This window comes from Streptopelia decaocto (genome assembly GCF_964273445.1).
Source record: "Streptopelia decaocto genome assembly, chromosome: Z".
In the NCBI taxonomy this organism is placed as follows: Eukaryota; Metazoa; Chordata; class Aves; order Columbiformes; family Columbidae; genus Streptopelia; species Streptopelia decaocto.
Genome location: NC_138657.1, coordinates 40055804 through 40077201, shown reverse-complemented (window position 1 = coordinate 40077201; position 21398 = coordinate 40055804). Strand labels below are relative to the sequence as shown.

Sequence of the window (21398 nt, the reverse complement as noted above, 5' to 3'; positions counted from 1 at the left end):
GGTCTGTCTGTGTTTCACACAGCTCAGACCAGTGCTCATTAGTCATACTTGTTGGACAGTCACATTGCAGATTAGATCACATTTGGCTTTTTTAGCCCCCAAAACAACAAAAAAATACCCAAAGGAAATATCACTACCTCCTTTCAGCATTTTTCATCTGGATATGTTCCTGTTGTATCTAGGCTGTACTTGATGAGAAATGACAACAGGCTCTGGGAGAAGCTTAGCCCATCAACAAAGATTAAACTTGCTACCCTCTAATGTGAAACATCTAAAACTTAAGGCAGTTAGTCAGGGCCAAAGCGAAATCTCTAGAAAAGAGCAAAGAGAGGGGTCTTTCCCTGGCTAAGTATTCAGACAGCGAGGACAAACTGTTCTACAGGAGGACCTCTTCTGTTCTTACAAGGGAGCACCTCAGTAGCTCAACATTGCCAAGCCATAAAAAGGTATGGGAACAGGGACACATGACCATGATGAGTGCAGAACTGTGACCTTCCCCTAGAACAGCTGCAAACACAATAAATGCAAGACAACCAGTCCCTTCATGGAAGGTGGCCATATCCATAGGCAGTCTAACACCTCCAGACTCCGTGATATAAAGCAAGTGTTACCAAGGCAGTTTGGTCCTACTGTCCTGCCACAAGAGCATTGTACAAATGCAGGCAAAAGCATGACCAACACCTATGAGACTGAGCCCAAACCTCAGACTTGCGTTGCCTTGAGTCTACTACTAAGAGCATAACACCAAGCTCCAGTCATGTGGAGCAATTTTTGGTCTCATTTTTGGATGTTTCTAGATTAGCTACAAATAGAGACAAAAGTGCTGCTTTGTCTCTCAGGGAGCTTGGCAGCCCCACAGCTGGGTGACTTTGGTTTCTGTGACAATTAATTTAGTCATGGTAATATTCCTAATAATGTCCTCTTGAACTGAGAATAAGGCTTTCACTGAGAACATCATCCTAAAGGAAGAGATGTGCTTCTACTTGTGATGGGAGTGCATGTGATGAGGAAGCTATGTACCTTCAGTAGTTACTAAATGATGTTTCGCACTTTCATGAGTGGCACTATTGACCTGACATTAAATAATATGCATATTCTTGCCTTACCTGGACTGTAGACCCAGAGAGTGAATACTGTGTCTTTGGAATTAATCCGCTGGTATGCTTTTCCATCTGGTGAGAACTCCACTTCAAATGTCTTTAAACATCTAAAAAAGAAGATCAGACAACTCAGTAAATATAACCGATAAAGCAATGAGCAATCAAATCCTAATCTCAGGGCTATATGAAACATTCAGTTGACCCATTCCTACCAAACGTGGGATGGCATGAATTGTCAGTATTAGGAAGAACCATGGCTTCAACAACACACAGAAGAACACAGAGATGGATGTGCTATATTGAGTACTGGCAGCATCACAAACTGTTAAGCATCTTTTACTCGCAAACCATGTTTATCAAGGCTGAAGAGTCTAGGGAGACTGGCTTGAAAAGGAGCTAAGTCAGTCCTTCCTGAGAGAGTCTGGAGGCACACTGGATTGCCTCTGAAAGTTCATTTTCAGAGGGTTTCCAGTCTTGGACAACTTGCTGGAGCAAGGAACTGCAGGATTTCTCTTCCAGCTCACCTCCCTTACAGGGATACGCAAGATCCCACCCAGACACCTGCTGCTAATGTAACTTTTATCATGGATCTTCCTGTCTGCTATGCTGAAGGCAAGTCCCTGAAAAATGCCATTGGATGCTACTAAGCAACAGGCACATTCTCTTGCTGAGACCACAAGTCAGTCAGGGTTGCCCAACACAGTTGCTGCATGCAGGTCCTACAGTTCATTTTGTCAGACAAATGCACTGTAGCATCTCTCAAGGAGCAAGTAGTCATTAATTTGTGAAATCACTTGCTGGCAACTTTAGGACTACTGGCAATCTAGGGAGTAAGATGCTGGTTATTAGATTATATTAATTTTATTTTAAAAGCTACTTACTTTGAATTTACACAGCCATCATCCCACAACACAATGACCTGCCCCTTTGTGAGAGGGATCAAACGAACACCGGTCACCTGTCCAAAGACACACGTCCATGTAAGAAAACTGTACAAACCAATCAGCCAGGTCAGACTTCTGTGTTCATCCTTCCTTAGTATTTGCTTTTACTTTTTCCATTGAGACCAAGGCAAACCCAAAATTCGTGGGTCTGTGGCTTTGTAGCCTATGTCTCTAACCTGTCCACCTTGCAGAAGACCTTCAGAGGCTCTGGGCACCACTATAAATATGGGTGAGACTGAATGAGCAGATACAGATATCTAATCTACAACAGTCATGATTCCATTTTATTTTTAGCCATTAGTTATTAACTGGAGAGCTGTTGTCAAGTCTGGTAGCACATGATGTGATTTTTAAAAAGATACTGCACTTTCCAGTACAATGGATAAACTTGCATCTATCTCAGTGATGGCTCCTACCACTTGCTGTGGAATGCTTTATCTTGAATTATGCCTTGGAAAGTCTTCTCATCAAAGGAGAAAATAATTGTTTATTTAGTAACAAATAATAGGCCCAAATGATAGTTCAGCTCTTCTTAATGAGGCTTAAAGCAGGAAGCAGTTTCTAATCTGCTGGGTCTGACAGTAGAATACAACACATACTTGATCAGGAACAGATCTGGGTCTTGCACAGATGTGGATAAGAAAGACTGACGGAACAGGGAGGTCTTGCTTCAGGGTCAGGATGCCACCTTCAGGAAATGGGAATGGGCCTGTTGTCACCGGGTCCTGTGGAGCCAAAGAGAAGCGTTGTGAATAATCTTTTATTACAATGCCTGAAGGCCAACTGTTACATCAGTGTAAAGTGACTGTGTATTTACTTTGGGACTGTGAATTACCAATAGACTTTTCTATCTTGGCTGTTTTCCATCTCTTCAGAATCAGAGCATTTGTCCATTTCACAGACTGGGTTGATCACAAATGGCCTTTAGGTGTAATCTATCACTTTTAGTAACCTCCTGTGCATTCCTTTCAGGCTCCTAGCCTTTACAAACCACACCCCTGTCTCTTACCTATGGATTCCCAGTGTGCAGTGAAAGCTATTGCTAGCTACAACAGCCACTCAGCTGGTCTCTGAGGGTGAGGTTTCACATAATGGCCAAGAGTACCTAAGAGCTTGCTGGTGCCTCTTTGAAGGAAGATCTGATGGCTCCTACAGTATCCCACAGGCCTTAGCAATAGTGAGTTATGGTGACTGGGAAGAGAAGGCATAGTACTGTACACTGAAATCAAAATGCAATTACTGTCTGTGCGCCCCAAAGGGTATAAAGGTGTCCTCTTTTATTTTAAGCCATGGATCTGAGTGCATATGGAAAGTATGGGAGAGGGAGCTGAAGTGACAGGCTGCTCACATATTCTCACATCCAGTAAGTAATCTGGGCATGGCTTTTTTCAGTAGGGACTTACTCCTCAGTCCCCTGTGGAGCACATTCAGAACTGCTGAGGATGAGGGGAAACTGCAGGCCTCCTGGTGAGCCCCTGAGAGATGCCAAGGGTCTTCTGAACTTGCACTGGATAGTTGTTTCATTGCACAGGGAGCTGTTTGTTTTCTGTTATTGGGGGAGGTTCATTTCAACTCTCCAATGCAGCAATTTGGCCCTTCTGTAACATACAAAGGGCCATGTGACTTACTTGGGGACACAGAACAGAAAGGGCCTCAAGGCTCATTGAAGTTCAGCAAGAAGGTGGAACTTGCTCTGAAGCAACTCTGCCTCCTTGGTTAAGGGTACGCCAGTAATAAAGAAGTTGGTCATCTACATTTAGTCTCTTGTATAACATAAAGGCAAAGGCATCAGATGTGTATCAGCTACATTTCTCTGTGTAATTGCAAGTGCATTTTCATACGTATACAAAATGTGCATGACTGTGGGCTAAGGAAATTTTGACTAGCTGAGCTGATTTCTTCTCTCTTTAGCTGTAGTTAACCGATTCAAAACCACTTTACCCTTACAACACTTCAAGCAAACACATGGTCATACCTCAGCATCCCTTATTTGCTGAAACTCTTCCGGGGAAGGAAAGTCAGGGCTTCCTAGCTTCTTCCACTTCAGGTAGGGATTGGTTTGGTTGTTATCCAGATAATATGTCACATACACTAGCTCTTTAGGAACACAAATGAAAGAGAGTAAACTCTTTACTTGGATTTAAAGATTAACAAAAATTACTTTAGCAAAAGGTGTTCAAGTCTACCTTCTCAAGTGATTTCAACACTTCGGAGCCTGGCTTCCACCGGAAATCATGAGGCTAGCACTCTCACAAGGCTCTACGATTCATATTTGCCAAGTTTGTATTTCAAGATATTACTTCCATAACCAGAACTGAAACCCTTTTATTTTTTGCACAGGTGCTACACACATCTGTTGGTCAACTGCATCAACTGTGTAATCATGTTGGCTGTCTTGGAGTCACTCCAGTAAGGGAACTGTTACCTGGCAATATCCAGCCAAAGACACTGAGATTAATTGCTTTCAAAAAAAGTTGCACCTGCAGCTGCCATTAAAGCAGGGTCAAACTGCAGTCATTAGGAAAGAACCTTTCCTAGAATAGCACCATCATCCCTCAGAAAATCTTGGAATCCCCAAAAGATGAGAGACAGTTAGCAAATGAAACTCACTCTTGCAACAAAAGGCAACTCAGCAGAAGTGTTGCAGCAGCTGTTCTACCTTAAAGATCAATTATGTGAGCTGTCTGCATTACGTTTGTTTACCTCTAAGTTTGGGAAAGCGGGTGGTGTTCACTATGATCGTGCTGATGTTGGATGAAGTCCTGTTATCCTCACTTGAATACAACAGTACAGTAGCTTGCCAGCTGTCTGAGGGTTGCACCTCACTTGGGGTGTGCACAGATGCCAGGACACCAATTGTGCTGTTTTCAGTGCTTTCACCTTCACCGCTGTTCACTTTTGCAAAAATCTGCTTTTCTCCTTCAAAAAATGTGACAACTCTGTAAGCATTACTGCTAGTCAGTCCTGTATCAGCTTCTGATATAGGAGGGGTCAAAACACAGGGATCGATAGGCTGAGTTATATTCTAGCTTATTTTATCAGTTATAGCATTCAGTCAGACCTATTCTGCAACAGCAGAGCATGCACATACTACAGCAATTTTTAATGCTTAGCAGTTCAGCTAGCAACATCTCAGCATGTAACAGTGAATTTAGATCCTCCTTTAGTTTGCTGCATGGCTCTTACAGATGTGAGGATTTCATAAAGTCATCTGCAGCCTGATGTGATGGCACAAGAGGAAGTACCAGTCAACAAAAAGGGAGTGGCTGTCATACAGAGAGTATAGACAAAGCAGTAAATTCAATAAAATAGATAGCAGACTGTCAGGAACATCTCCTGAGCTAATAATTTCTCAGAGGAAGTTTCACTTTCTTAACACAGCTGATGAACAGAGGGTAGGAGAAATCCTGCTTTTATCAATAGTGAGGTGGCTGAAATAATTTCCCTTAGGCAGGAAGCTTCTAGGTAGAAGAGGTTATTGATGTGCTCTTTAATCAGTGCTTAATATACCTAGCAGTGCCAGCAAGCCCATGACAGTCAGCACTGGTTTCCGCACCATCTGGACATGAGGTGGCTTTGTATTGTTCATCTGAAAACGTGCTGTCAGGGTCCGCTGTGTGAAGTAATGCGGATAGTAGCTCAAGAATGCATTGTCATTACTCAGCAGTGTGTAGTTGATGGTGTTGTTTGCTTCGGAAATGAGCAGGTTTTGATGCTGGGTGATTACCTGCAAAGTCATAGAGAAGATGGAACTTTGCCCTGCAGAAAATCCAAAAAACACATGACGCTGTTTGTTTATTTGTTTGTTTGTTTTAATCTTTACAGTGTATTGAAAAGAACTGTCACTCTGCCATTCAGAGAAGTTTGAAGAACTTCACAATTCTTGGATAAACTATTCTTTCGGTGATACATTGATCACTGGAAAATTTGAAGTATCCACATGGTTTTGCCAGTAAAAAGTCTCTGAAATAACTACTACTAGAACTCTGCATAAATTATGAATATATTTCCTTGGCTACCGCACTACAAATGACGCTCCTCTGCCTTGAATATTAAATTAGTAGTCTGGATTTACCATCTGAACGAAATATAAATGGTTCTCCAATTCTGGAGTTACTTTGTACCCATTAGATGAGTGTCTGGGCGCTTGGACTCTGCATAAGGTAGTGGCTCACAAAAAAACAGGCTTGCAGTGGGAACTACAGGGTGTTTGAAAAAGATGGACTCAATTTGAAATTAGGTCCACCTTTTTGAAATACCCTGTACTTTTATGCAGGGGCAAGAGCTGAACTTGCTCTGGGGCCAAGCTGCATTTCCTGCAGGGGCAGGAACACTGAGCGTTCTCTTCTCCTATTGCTTTTCTGATCAACAGCTGTAATTACTATTAGTAATTAATACAACCATGTGTATAATCCAAGACAAAGAATGGGCTTATGCTGAGAGCAAAATGGACTTCTTAATTATAACCTGATGTCTCTTGATGAGATAAAACTTATGAAGGAACTGGAAAATAATTTCTCAGTTAATGGAGGTGACAGCTAGCAGTAGTGAGAAGATACCAGTAGTATTACATGGAGACAGGATATGTGGATATAGTCTTATCAGGTGGATCTAACTAAGGGACTGTATATAATATCTGACACATTCTGCAGCACATGGAAGGCTAGTTCTCAATTACTTTTTTTTAAGAGAAGATGAAGAATACTAATACAAATGAAATAAAGCTATTGAAAACAGATTACTCGAGGAAACTCCAGCTGTATCAACAGGGAGTTATTCTTTTGTTGGATCTATTCTTCTGAGTAGCTGCTTAAAAATTCACTGTAGGTTTACATTTGCAACCACCTTAACACACCAGGAGACCCTACTGTGACAAGACAGTGAACTGAGTTACCTTTACAACCATAGCTGCATAGGTCACATCAGCTCGCCATGGCTGTGGAATGGACCATCCAACCATTGGATCTGCTTCATCATTGTATATGGCAACAGAAGAAAAATTTGGAAACAGCTTCTGAATTTGTTCAACCACTTCTACTTCTTGTTGCAAGATGTAGAGAGAACTTCCACCTCCCTGCAACAATATTTCCTATCTGCTTAGTGAAAATGAGCAAACAGTAGTAAATGCACAAACGTAACTCACAGGCATAAACATATTCTGAAAACATGTTCCTGGAATCCCTGAGGAGCTGTGGGCCAGACAGTATTATTTTTTTACCTAATCCATTACAGTACATGCTGTTTGCATGAGGTCCTCCTAGAATATAAAATGGAAAAGAGATGGAGGAGTTGTTTCCCTCTGGGAACTGGGCAAAGGCAAATCTGCTCTGAGTTGAAGCCTTGCAACTGACATCTTCAAAGTGTCATCAGAATAGTTAGCCGTGGTATAGGGTGGACACACATCTGGAAATCAACTTCATAAATCAGAATAAAATATAACTTGGACTAAACTGATTAAAAAATAGCCTTAAACTGAAATCTTGGACTGACCTTCTTATGGAGAGATATGTAGTCCAGCCTCACACCAGTCTCCCCTGTGAAGAAGTTGGTTCCATTGTAGCAATGACACAGAAGACTCCAGCATATAGGTGACTTGGGTAAGGGGTGGAAGGAATCCCCAGGCCCTCCAAATTTTAGTAGAGGACTGGCTGCTCTTAATCCTTCAGAGCAAGCATCATAATAATTGAGAAACCCTGAAGTCCAAGCAGATGGATATATTAAAGATGATAACTCGAAACAGAACCTTGATCTGAAACTACAGAGAGATGTTACAACTCTATTATTGCTTTTATCGGCAGGTCCTCACAAACGGGGACTACTCCTCCCTTATGCACTGACAATACGAGAAGACATCAAAATCTCAGCTGCATTCACAAGTTTCTTCCAAAAGTCTTGTGAGGGCAAGTTCCCAAAGCATGCACCTGTCAATGAACAGTCTTCCTTACTCCACCCTTCACCCCTCTACCTCCAGCAACCTTACTTTATATCCAAATAATGAACTGCATCTTCTTAGTGTTCCCTTTTCCCTGTTCTACTATCTCTGTATGGAAAATGATGTCCAAGCAGCAAACAAAGTGTAATCAGTAATGTGAATTTAGCAAAACAGACTAGGTATACCTTTCACATTCCTTATCTTTCCTAACTAACTTACTTCTTTGCCAGCATCTCTCCTTTCTCACTATCACTCCTCCACCCATCCCACACATCTTAATTCACTATGCTAGTAAGGGCTCCAAAACATACTTACCTTTCACTGTCATGGACACATTGTCGAAGTCATGGTGGTCTGGTTCATTCCATGTTTCAAAATTCCATTTAGCAACATGCTCCAACCCATACCTATCTGTAGGAGAGGGCTTATTCATAAGTGAGCTGCATATTCAGTCAATCCTATTAATTAGTCACTAATCCAGACAGTCCTATCAATTAGGGCTGAAGGTGAGGTTCAGCACCCAGAGCTACAACAGGGTATAAATATTACCTGTTTTGTAATAATGAGGGAAGTTTGATTTTGGTAGTTTCAAAATGATCTCTCATTTTCAATGAAATGCAGCAATATTTGAAAAAGACGAAAGGTGAGAGGGAGGTGATGTGAATTACAGCTTTGTGGTTAGAACACTCATCTAGCCTTTATTCAGGTTGAGGCTTCTGTCTCGTTAGACATATTTGAAGCTGGCATATGGGAAGTATGCAGGTTATGTTCTAATCCAAGCTAGTGGTTTACAACCACAACAACATAACAGAATTAACAGTCCTCAGAGGCAGATCTAATGTGCTACCCAGAATATACTGCTCATTCAGGACATTGGTCATGGATCAGCAAAAAAAGGAGCTATTGTCCCATTGTCTGTTCTGGCATGTTTTTTTTCCTCTTCTGTGCTGAAATCCAGGGTCTTGAAATCGATTACAATATATAAAATTTCTTCAGGTAGTTAGAAGGGATTACAATAGAATAAATAACAGGGCTGTTTTCTTATTTTATTTTTTTGTAACTTACCTACGTATCTGCTGGCCAGAACTGTAATTAAGTTTCTCCATCTTACTACCTGTTCCTTATCTTCAAAATCTAAAAAATATCCTGATGGATTCCCCATTAATTCAAATCCTAAAAAAGACAGAAAAGACCGGTCTCCTTATTTTTTGGTGTTTTCTCCTTTTGATGAATGAAGACGTTATTGCCTTATCTGAAACAAACTTGTTAATGAAGCAGCATCATTAAATGGGCTTTCTTTTCTCTTTCACATGACCCTGCAACGAATATTTCAGATTTGAGATTGCTCACACATTTTTACTTGTCAATGACTATAGTAATCAATACTAATACTTAGCATCATAAATTCAGGGCTCAGAGGGAACTTTAAACAGAGGATGTTTGCAGAAATTCAAGGGAAGCTATACCTTGAGTACTCACTTATCTGGCCATTTTCGATACACATTAGTGGGTACAAAACTTTCTACTCGAACTGATCTCATTTCCCAATTCATACATCTCAAACTGCCATTGAGAGCAATGTAAAACCTTTTGTGTTAATCGTCCTATTAGTGTTTTTCTCACACTGTTTACATTTACATGGACACGAGGTAAAGGCAAGTAGGAAAAGAATGTTTTTTTAGGAAAAGCAGTGTTGGCAAAACTCTCTTAGAATCTTTGATGATATTACAATATGAACAAACAGAGGTAGCAAGTTGTGGAGGCAGAGAGCTGTTCTTACCTGGAATTAGCTTATTTTCCCACAGGTGATCCATAAGGTTATCCAAGGCAGTAAAATTGTAGTGAAGTTCCCCATTCATCACTCTGGAGAATGCAGGTAATAAAAAGTGCAACAATAAAAATTATAGCAAAGGTGGCACTTGGTTGCAGATAATGGGTCAAATGGCTGCCTTCTTTTGGCTCTCAAAATTCACGTGTCACTAGTGTTCTTGGAACTGTGCACAAATTTCCTTCCTCTAAAGTAACAGGTGTTCACCATAAGCAAGTCAAGTTTCTTGTCCAATCCATGCCCTTTTCCCATTCCAGAAGCAGCAACAGAAGCAATATCATGAATTTGCTGGATTTTGAGTTTTTAACAGGATATTAAGATTTCTAACTCTTTGCTGAAGTGAAATTTACCTGGACTTTTTCTGGCTAAGCTGTTTTTTCAGTTTCCATTTGATTATCTACTGCTAGGCCAGCTGTTTCTACCTTGTCTCATATGTAATCTTTTTTACTGTTCTCTTAATTTGCAATATAGAATATAGCTTTCTTAGTAGTGCTTCTTATTGGTTTAGGTCCAGCTGAGAAACAGCTTTCTATCTTTCAAAGAATACTGAGTTAATGCACACAATGTTTGTAATTTTACTTCACTGTTAGTATTTGCTTACTATTTTTCTTGTTCTCCCAGGATCTCAGGCTGCAATCCTTTTATCTAGCTTTGTTCAAAGACTCAAAAGTAGCCCCGTGATGCATCCCTTTATGTTAGTGAATCTTGCAGGAGCAAAGGCAGCAAAATTAGGGCATGCACCTGCATGGGAACACTGGAGTGCTTTTACCCAGGGACTGAAAACTGTCTTTTGTCATTTATCTATTATACATCTGAAGATATGCTTTAAATTCCTGAAAGGCTTTTCTTGTGTGGTATCCAATGAAAACAAACATAATGTAATATGTGGGTCAGTGTATGATTTCCCATAACTTCTGAACTTGTGGTTTGATTTAACTGAAATCTGACAAGGCCGAAGTTTTGACAGTATGAAGTGCCAAACAGGAATTAAAAATGAACTTCTGTTGACAATATTTTGGTAGTGTGACTTCCTGTCATTTGGCCCAAGCTACGGCTTTGGCTTGGTGCCTAAATTCTGACCACAGGATGCCCAGAGCAAAAGGCTTTGTAAGCACCCTTGAGATAAGTCCAGACCCAGTTATATAAGAGGGCTTTTCAGGGTCTTCCCAGTGCCTCTCAAAGGTGTCTTCTCCAGCCTTGCCAGAGCAGTACACCTAATTCCACTGGTACGGTGCAGTCTGTGCTCTGCCTCTGCTGTCTTACCTAGTCTCTCCCAGGCACCTTGCCTTTGCTTGGATGGAAAGCGGTACAAGTGAAATGCAGATGAGATCTCCTAGGTATGACTGACAATACCCTGTGTTCCTGTAACTGATCTGTGCTAGCAAGGCATACTTGGCCCACTGGATAAAAAGTGAAAACAGCAGATTTTTTAAATCAATGCTGAGCTTTGTGCTGAGATTCACAATTTGTTTCTTTCTGTGCCTTCCCATGCATTTCTGAGCCTCTTAGACTGAGGCTCCTCCCTGTATGCTTCCTTGCTAAGCAAAGGTTTCAGGGAAGAAACTGCACTAGCAATTTCATAGTTCTCAGAGAATTAAGAAGGGCTGACAGAATCACCAGGTAAATAAAGAAGGCAACTGTGCAACCTGAAGAGGACCAAGTGCCATCAGTGTCTCTGACTATGATCTAGAAGAGGAAAACAGGACAGGCAAAGCAAATGTCATGTAAGCTATACCCACTGTACCAGCTCCACCTGTGATGTAACCAAGTACACAATCTTAGCCCCAGCATAGTCACACTCTTTTACCAAAGAGCTGAAACTGGCTTTTCTCTTTTAAAGTATGTCATACCACCATGACAAAAATTGTCATGTCTGCAGCCACTGGTGGGCTTACAGTTCCTGTCAGACTCAAATGGGGCAGCTGTGAAAGAAGTAAATAGCAGAAAGGTATTTATTTACTTTAGTATCCATAAGAGCATTTCAGAAGTTACTGTTGAACTAGTGAATGGTCACTTGGAACTAGTTGGGGTTTATTTTGCTTAGACAGAGGTTAAAAAAAGTCTGACAGTCCTATTCCAAAGTTCAAAGACACATATTTTGTTGCAAAAGGTAGCTCTGCTGCCTCAGATCCATTAACTATTTCCAGTTATACCCTGTGTTCTATTGAAATATTTGCTTACATGCACACTTACAGCCAGTGAGCATAAGAATGATTAACTCTACTGTCTTGTAAAAACTTAATAATGCCATTTAGATAATAGCAAAGGAACTACTGTCTTCCTGACTCCAGTCTAAGGTCTACCCAGTGCTATGTGAAAATATGTGGGTAAATAAGGCCTTCTATCTGGTGCATGTACATGTAAGATACTAGCACATCTACATTTTTCCTCTTGTATCAATTAAGTAAAACATTTAAAACAGAATGCCATTGCTAGCCATGACTGAAGTGACAATACATGAGATCCTGTATTATGTGTATAGGTGTAGATGCATTTCTAACACCCTTTGGTTGATCTGTCACTTTATGAGAATCTTTTCTTCCTTGCAAACAGATTAGCCAGTATGCTCCTATTAAAATTATTACTTAACTGACAGGATTGCCGCTTTTTCCTATCTTGATCTTACCCTTGCCGATACTACTTCTCTGATGTGAAATTGATGCTTTCTTCTTATAACCTATACAGGATCACTAGAGTTTGGGTTGCTCAGTTGCACGCTATGCAGTGTCTGGAAGCAATGCTGACTGCTGTGAGGCACAGCAGTAATGTCACAAGCTGGTATTATTTACATGCATTCTGCATGAGGAAGACTGGCTCAACTGTCAGGCTGTTTACCTGCAGCGCTATAAATGTAACTGCAGGACACTGAAGACCAGATCAGAACTGTTACAGACTAATGACATGGTAAACCCCTGACTCAGGATAAATTCACTTGACATTGTCAAATTTGTTCACTACAGCTTTGTACATCTGACCTCGGATGTGCTAGTGCAGCATCATGCACTTACGATTGGGTCCCTCGTATCAAGCTCACAGACTTCTACAGTCTTCTACCTTTTCTTTTGTCTGCTCCTCTTCTGATGTCTCTGCTCTGAAGTCATGCTTTCTAGACACCACTGTCTTCATTTATGAACATGCAGAAAGCTACGTCCTTGTCATTTTGTTCAAGTGCTTACCAGACTGGGACTGTTCATTGTTTGCTGTTGAGTGTTTCTGATGCGGAGTGGCAACCACTGTTCTGTCTGTGCCCCGCTTTCAATTGTTCCAGGGCTTTTTCTTGGAGACTTTCCAGATAAGGCCTTTCTCATCATCAGTCATAACAAGCAACTACACTAAAGCACGTTTACTGGCATCCTGGCACCAGTGCCCTTCTAAGCCCCAGGCTGCTATACTCCAGAGCCTGCTGCCTGCTGGTGAGGTGCCTTTCCAGTCTTCGTCATGTTCTCAGTTCCAAACCCATTTATATGTGCTGCCTCTTAAGAGAAACAACTGTGCTGCGAACATGAAGAGCAGTGATGATTATGGAGGGGAATCCACCGGCTGTCACAAAATCTTGTTGCTCTCCTCCTTGGAAGGGCTTGCTTTGTGAGCCATCCTTTGCTAAGTCAAAGGTTACGGGCCCATGTTAACAGCTTTTCACCGCCTCTCTTTACTGAAGTAAGTTTTTCTAGTATGGAGGGAAATTCTTTTCAGGTGCACATGGGATCGCTTGCCTAAGTTTGTAAAATAATCATGTCGGGCTTCTTATCCATGCCACTTTCAGCCTAGTCCCATTCACAAACTTAATCTCTTGGGAGGGCAGGGGTAAGCTAGCTTTGGCTGTGAACAACCTGCATCACAGCCAGATGTGCTTCCATCAGCACAGGTGTGGATACTGTTCCTTAGCCTATAGCTACAGCTTCCCTCTCCTGTGTCCAGCACCTGCTGCTTCTCTTCTGCTCTAGGCTGATCCTGTCCAAGCATAAAGTTGCATGCCCTGGAAAGCAAGTGTGTACACAGACATTGGACCAAATATCTTATCTACAGAGAGGAAAGCAAGAAAAACACAGGCAGGGAGTGTTTCCATTCCAGGTAATCTTCAGTCAAGTATTGCATCTCTGATAACACGTCAAGCTAACTTTATCAAACTTTATTGTAAAGTACTGAAAAAGAGTTCCCAGTTTCTGTGGCTGACCTCTGTCAGTAGGTCACAGCCCATTTAGGAACTCAAAGGTAACATGCAGGGTAACCATCAACAGAGCTATTCTATTGAAGAGAGCTTTGTTTGGCCTAGGATTGATACTGGAGTATAGCCTTTCTCATCTTGACATTCTCACTCAGCTGGTGCGGCCTGTCTTTCCATTTCTGGTGGACATAGTTACAACACTCATCAAAGGCTAAAAAAATCTGGCTTGCTTTCACCTATGTCTGAGAATAGCCACTCTTCTGGTAGATTGGCCATAGTGGCTGACTAACACCACTCCCAAGGCAGCAGAGCCTGCTTACATTCCCACTGGGAACTTCTGCTGGGAAAGACTGCTCACTTAGTGGCAAATGCAGCCAAGAAATAGGGTGAGAAAACTGGCACAAGGTGTTGGCAGAGGAGAGGTGTAAATGACACCTTAACAGTAAACAAAATTTTTCAGCAGGGTACTGTCTGACTTCAGACGTGAAAGGCGGACACTGTGCGGGAGCCAAATCAAAAAAACCCTGCTCCATGGGAGATTTTCCATGTTACAGTCTTAGAGAAAAATGATAGCACAGTCAAGATTCTACTGTGCTATGGTGTTTGCTAGATAATGATATTACATACCATTATTCATTTGACAGAGATGCTTAGCTGTATGTCAGATCACCTTTGTCTAGCCTTTTAAGCTGGTTCCTGCAAACATACATTCCCTGGTGCCAGGATGTGGACCAATGGCAGCACAGTCACTATTGTTCTGATTGCATGTAAATTAAATTCCACCCCTTCTCAAGAGTAAATCAAGAGTAAACAGTTGTTGCAGTAGGTGACTACTACAAGGAGCACCCTTAGATACAGTGTCCCAAGTAACTGCTTACCACCTTTCTAGAGTTTGTGATGTCTTTTTGGGGTCTTAAAACTCCAGAACAGACATAATGCCCATCTAAACCGGAGAAGAGCTCAGTGTCAGGAGCCAAGATGTTCACTGGAAAGATGCAGGAACAAACAACAAAAAACTATGCCTATTTAAACTCTTGCTGCTACCAGGTTCTCCAGAGGGAATGGTCTTCAGAAGTAGTTACCTTATTTCTTTAGCCAGGAGAGCAGGCTGCTGAAGTGACAGTGAAGCACGTAAGCTGTGAGCACAGCATCTTCAAGATGAAGGTCAAAAGCTCTGGATGGGAAATGTCAGCAAGTTTGTATTTTCCAAGATGGCAATTTGGTGCCCTCCATGACCCTATTACAACACAAAAAGATCCTGCCTCCTTGTTTTTTACTTACGTTTTCAGCTATGAGGAATGAAGCCAGTTTAAAGTTCAGGCTGTTACTAAGAACTTGTTTGTTCCAAACTCACCAACTGTCTACATAAGCTTCTTGTTCTGCTGAGTATTTTAAAAACTTCTGGACCTTAAAAGCAGGTCCTAAGGGATTGTGAGCACTATGGAAATGATACCTCAGAGTATATGAAGGGTAAAATAGCCCTCATTAGCATGCACCTTTCCAGAAGCTGCCCTCTCAGCAGTTATTGAGCCAGGTTTCCTCAATGTCAACCAAAAAAACTCTACTAGAATTGTACTTCAGGTTTAACCACAAGATCATTAATGAATAACTATGAAATCATCAGCGTCCTGGGTTATTAATAAACAACACTTCCTCCTTCTGAATTCAGTGGAAGCTGACAATACAGTACTCATTCACAGGAGAGCTGCTTCTACCATGTTCTTGCTCCACTTGCTCTCACTTCCTATGATCATTACAGATATGCTAAATTGTCTTCCATGAAATCCCCATATCCCAAAATAAGCATGATCACTTGACCTTTTACAGGTTCATGAACACTGATCCTTCCCCCCTGGCAGTCCACAGGCAAAACACAGCCTGTTCTTTTCACACATGCTTTGCAGACCAAAAACCTCATTCAGAGACTTTTTCAGAGTTGCAAGACCAAAGACTACTGCACCCACACTAAAGAACTGGAATATTTTATCACTTCCAGCTTTATTTATCAGCATTAATACTTCTCTGCATTTGCTTTTCAGCTGTATCATTTGTGTAAGGAGGGACTGAAAATCTCCTTGTTTTGCAATTACGGCACAGGATTTGCACAGAGGCACAATAGTGAAGACTTCAGTCCATGCTGGATCCCATACTACACATAATTCACTCACCCTATAGAGCAAATAAGTGATCTCAGTAATAAGGGGAGGATATGTTACAAATCCACACAGCCAGGCAGCATCCAGCCCTTGCTGATGTCACAGCTTGTCACAGTTAATCCATCCACACAACCAACCAGCATGATACATGTGCAAAAAGAAGGACGAGTATCAGTCTTTGTGGTGTAGGAACAAACTGGCTTAAAAAATGCAAAATACAACATCTGTCATTTATTGGAAATTGCTGCCTTTTCTACAAGCCAGTCAGGAGGCTGCGGATTGAGCTGAATGTTTTTATTTTTTTTAATACATAAAAATAGAACTAATTTTTATTTATACAGCATCTTAATTTAGCTTCTTTGCTTGCAAAGGAACTCACAAAATCCTTGTTGTGATCTGGCTAAAACTCACTTGCACAGAAGCGCAAGCCAACAATGAATGCTTTCAAGCTGATGCTAATCACGGCCTATGATTTTCCAGTTCTTACTCAGCCTGCTTTTGTGAGCACAGCCTCAGTCCTTTTTTCAGCAATGAGCGCGCTGTGTGTGGGGGGAAGAGAGAGAGAGGCAGACAAAGCATCAACAGCTTCCTGTGCTGAGGTGAGTTAGCTTGCTAGGAAAATATCATTAGACTGTTGTGTCTCTTTCCTCCTCCCACTTCCCCCCTCCTAACATATATTCAAGATGTAAAAGGGGAAACAGAATACGAATGCATAGCAATTTAAGCAAAGGCATAAGGTATTTTAGTATCTGGCATCTCCAGACACGTGAACATATCCAATCAGATCATCAAGGCATCGATAATTTAGACTGTTGTGAGATTGTGCTGCAATCCCTTGTTGAGATCTGTTGTACCTACATGCATTTACAAAGAGAAATAATCTAATAATGATAAGGTGAAGCCAGTGGCAAGAAATGCTTTTTGACTGATTCTTCATTAAAAATGTAAAGGCTCATCAGTGATTGAGAGGTAGGCGCAGACACTGTATATGAGCTGGGCTGCTAGAGGACACTTCTCTTTCTGATTGAGTTTGATGCATGGAAGGGATATCCTCCTGCATAACACATGGCTACAAGCAAAACATTCATTGTGATTGTATGCTGTCCCTGATGATGGAACTCCAGATAATGTCATCTATAAGCAAGTTTTGGAAAGAGGGGACAGGAAGATTAAATCCATAAAGAAGATTAAGGGGTGGCTTTTCAGATGCACAAGAGGAATGATGACCAAGCATTAAAACTAGCTTCCTTCAAACACATAACTCCTTTTGGCACTGCCTGGGAAAGCTGTCACTGAATTTTTATTTTCAAGCAGCAGAACTGTTCTCTGTATGCATCCAGCATTCTAATTCAAACGCCCAGCCTAATACTGCACCTTCAGTAACAAGTCTCCATAGTACATGTTTGACTTACTGGTTTCATTTCACAATACTGTTATTGTCACTCCTCCACTTTCCCATCCTAATTTTCTGTTTATGCTCCTTCTATTCTTTTGCCTGTTAGCTGTCTCTGGAAATATAGGCCAAAAGTATGTGAATCCAACTATAGTGCACAACATAGCTTATTTACTGTTGTGTAATATCACAACAAGGAGTTGGAATTATCGACCTTCCTGCTGCCAAATACGCAATAAGAAGCAAATTCAACAATGGTCTACTTAGTCTGCTCTGTACATCTTGCAAGCACTCATATTGCTCAGTTTCCACACATGGTGTAACTGGACCTGAAATTTTGCATTAACAGTGTGCTACTTTTATCAGGTGTTTAACTTTTTCCATCTTACGGTTCTCAAAACTTGCTTCCATTTGGTGAGATCTTTATTGAGCAGGATGTAATGGGACAACTGACAAAAGAAGAGAAAAGAAGAACACGGAGCTAAATACTGAAGGCATGAAGACTTGCAGCTAGACTTATCAGCTGATATACTTCTCTAATGTCTGAAGTACAGGTAGCACATAGTGTCTGACAAAGTCCAGTTCCTGGATCTATTTGCACAGCAAATGTACCTTCAGGTGTGTCTTTCCATATCAATCCTCGCCTGTCTGCAGGTAACTGTAAGTCTAACTTGAATATATCACTTATTTGCAACACAAAATATAGAAGAGGTCTTCACTAAATGATACAGTTCATTTCCTAATTTACTGATGTTTAATAACATATGGTGATGAAAAAGCACAATGAATATGTCATCCACTGTCATGCTCTTAATGTCACAGAATTTTTGTGATGAGCAGTTTCTGAATACTTTGGAACTGACAAATGAGCATTATAAACTAATCTGGAAAGAGCAGCTCTTTAAATAGCATCCCAGTGTCTGCTCTTAGCTCTTGAATGTAAAATATAGCAAAACCTCTTACAATCGAGGAGGTAAAAATAACCAATTGCATTTATAGACAGTCTTCAATGAAATGCAAACTGACATATCTTTCCAAACTGAGAGCTGATAATTCTATTCTGAACCTGGTTTTGGCATTACAACTTAGGCTAGGGATGTATTATTAAATATGGCAGTGATAGGTCTTCCACTCCATGGTCTTCATGTTTATGTATAATGCTTTTTTTTTCTTTCTTCCCCCATCCCAAACAACTTGCACTAATATAAAACTTGCACTTTTCAGTATAAAAGCACATTGTATTCTGTGCTTATGAAATACAAAAATTTACCTCACAGTGCAGTAAGAAATTCTGTTTTCTTTGCACATGGAAAGGGGGTTTGCATATCCCATTGAGAGTACACTGGAATGCAAGGAATGGGTGAAGAAGCTTCAGTATTCCTGAGAGAGACTATCTTGCCACAGTAAATTTACCTCTAAGATTTACCAATATCAGTCGCAAAGTTCATCTTAAACCAATCGATAAGTAGCCTTTGGTTCCACAGTTCTGGCTGTTTAGGGATTAAAAAACAAGCAGCTTTGTTTAAGAGACAGATGAGCTCAGACACTTTACACTCAATGGCAGCTGAAGATACATAAAATCTTCCTAGCCATAAGATTTATTAGCCAAGCCCCCATCCATGATGTGTTTTACTAAAAATCCTTTTTCACAGGACACAACTCCATTAACAGCTATGGACAGCTCAACAGCATAAGCACAGTTCCACACACTGCCTATCCTAATCCCATTTAACACATTATTTTTTTGTGTAATTGAACAAAGTATCCAAAACCCCTGAAACTGTTAAGGTTAAGGTTAAGTCAGGACTATGCTTGTATTTGATCTCCACATTAATGCAACTTGCTCTCTTAAAGCAGAATAGCTGGGATGAATAAGAAGGCAGAGGTTACCAGCTCCTGTAACATAATTACTTTAAGCTTATCTTCTACTTGTGATTACACTCTACAGGACAAAGATTTTTTGCAATGCTACTGTTTATGTTATCTCACTGTGAACACCATTGGAGCAATACCATTGGACAGACCTAAACTATATCAGGACGGAATTTCTAATCTGCTCTTGTAGAAAGCTGTGCTCCTGAGGAACTGTGCTACTTTGTGCTGATAACAAATCTCTTGTGGAACTACAGCAGCTACTTTGTGCATTTGGTAAGTGCTGATCAATTTGTTCTATATTTGTAGTGAGAAGTAGAAGGAGGCATGCATAATAAAGGATGGTCTTACCCAGATCTGTATATATATATATTTGCACTGAACTTTGCAGATCTCAAAGCTCCTCCTGCAGCAGGGACTACAGAAGACTTTAAAAAAAAAGCTAATCAATGAAATGTCTCTCCCCTTGCAAAAACACATCATTTTCAGCTGCACTGGACATTTGCCACAGCTAGAGAAGGAATGTTAGAGATAGCACATAAAGGCTATCTATCTGGAGTGGATGCTTATTTTTAGTGCTCCCATCTCTCCTACTAAATAGCAACCAAATGTGTGCTTTTTAGTCACCTGGTAAATATGGTATAAAGGTAAACTGTAGACTAAGTGAAGTTTCAGGGCATTTGAAATAACGCAGACATTAGTCTTAAGTGTTTTTTATAATTCACTGAATTCATGAGCTTCAAACACTTGCAAAGAAGGAAGAAGGCTGCTACATTTCCACTCTATACTTCTGAAGATTTGGTTTTATTGATTGTAGCCCCATAAACACTTTTAACCTTCCTTGTATTACTAATTTATTTTTTAAAGTATATAATTAGGTTACCAGATACGAATTTTATGTAGTAATGCTGTGAATTGTTCTGCAATCCTCAACTAAATGTGTCAACAAAGCCAAATACATTTTATCTTTTTAAAGCATTTATTTCATAAATACTCTCAGGTAGATTTAGCTTGAGTTGAACACCTGACATGGAAAGGCAGTCCTTTTAGAACACAGTCCGGCTTTGTCAGTGTCAGTGGAACTCAGGCAGAATGTCAGGAGATGCCTGCTCCACAATTATTGTTGGACTGAGGCCTCGATGAGTGGCTTCATACTGTGGACTGGGAACTAGCATCTCCATAACTAAAGTACTGATCAATCTTCTGCTATCGGTACTTCTGTATGTTAAGTAGAGCTTGTTCATCATAAAATGTAGTTTCTTCAAAACTAGATCGTTTTCACAACTCCAAGAAACTGTGTAAGAGACTGTATTGTCACTTGTTTCTCCCCATGTGGGGTTGCCCTCTCCAAAGATATTTAGCCTCACTTAAATAATGCTGTGCCTAAGTAGTGTCCACATATTTCAAATTTAAAATGTGAAATTTCTTTTTTTTTTTTTTTTTTTAATTTCAGAAACTGTTATTTTTAGGGCAGCTTGAAGTTAAACAAAGTTACAATTGACTCTATATAGTAGGGGTCAAGTGATAACCTGAACGTCCCATATTACCCTTGGGAGCCTGATATTGGGAGAAATGTTATTGGACAGAAACAAAGAAAAGTCTCTTAAAAAAAAAAAAAAAAAGAAGTTAAGTGAGGCAAACCCAATCATTCTGCAAATTTCAGGATTGAAAATACTAGAAGTTGCATAGTTTCTAAATATTGGAAACATGTTGTAAAGGAGAATGAAGTAGGCAAGCTTACTTTGGTCCTGAAGCAGATGGCATGCACGTTTTAAGAAGTTAGAGAAGATAATCTCAGTTCTAAGAATTAGGTAATAAAATGGATGAAAGGACAAATCTGAGAGACTAACTTTAAGTCACTTTATCTTCAGGAAAGAAATACTACAGGCCTGAAAAGAAATTAACAGAAGCAATAAAGCCATATTCTATTCTGTGGTGCACAAAACCAAAGAGACACACAATCTTACTCTCACCAATGTGCAAAACCCCTTATGTAGATTAAGTGCAC

The 21398-nt window shown here is 40.5% G+C and overlaps 1 protein-coding gene across 11 annotated transcripts in view; it reads right to left on the bottom strand.

Annotated features, from left to right (window-relative positions):
- IDUA (alpha-L-iduronidase) overlaps positions 1-21398 on the bottom strand; it is a 52384-nt gene that overhangs the window by 9433 nt on the left and 21553 nt on the right. For 8 of the 11 annotated variants that reach the window (XR_014186261.1, XR_014186262.1, XR_014186263.1 and 5 more), the window contains 11 exons: positions 9757-9839; positions 9042-9149; positions 8292-8387; positions 7535-7737; positions 6939-7118; positions 5555-5771; positions 4748-4963; positions 4020-4141; positions 2644-2769; positions 1982-2058; positions 1107-1207 (listed from right to left, as the gene is read on the bottom strand). Coding sequence is in view for 5 of the 11 variants with exons in the window: in XM_082075241.1 (XP_081931367.1) it covers positions 1107-1207; positions 1982-2058; positions 2644-2769; positions 4020-4141; positions 4748-4963; positions 5555-5771; positions 6939-7118; positions 7535-7737; positions 8292-8387; positions 9042-9149; positions 9757-9839 (1529 nt within the window). In the remaining 6 variants the exon portion in view is untranslated. Of the gene's footprint in view, positions 1-1106; positions 1208-1981; positions 2059-2643; positions 2770-3447; positions 3643-4019; positions 4142-4747; positions 4964-5554; positions 5772-6938; positions 7119-7534; positions 7738-8291; positions 8388-9041; positions 9150-9756; positions 9840-11687; positions 11727-12980; positions 14184-21398 lie in introns of those variants that run through there. The other 3 variants (XM_082075244.1, XM_082075242.1, XR_014186266.1) reach the window with 3 other exon arrangements.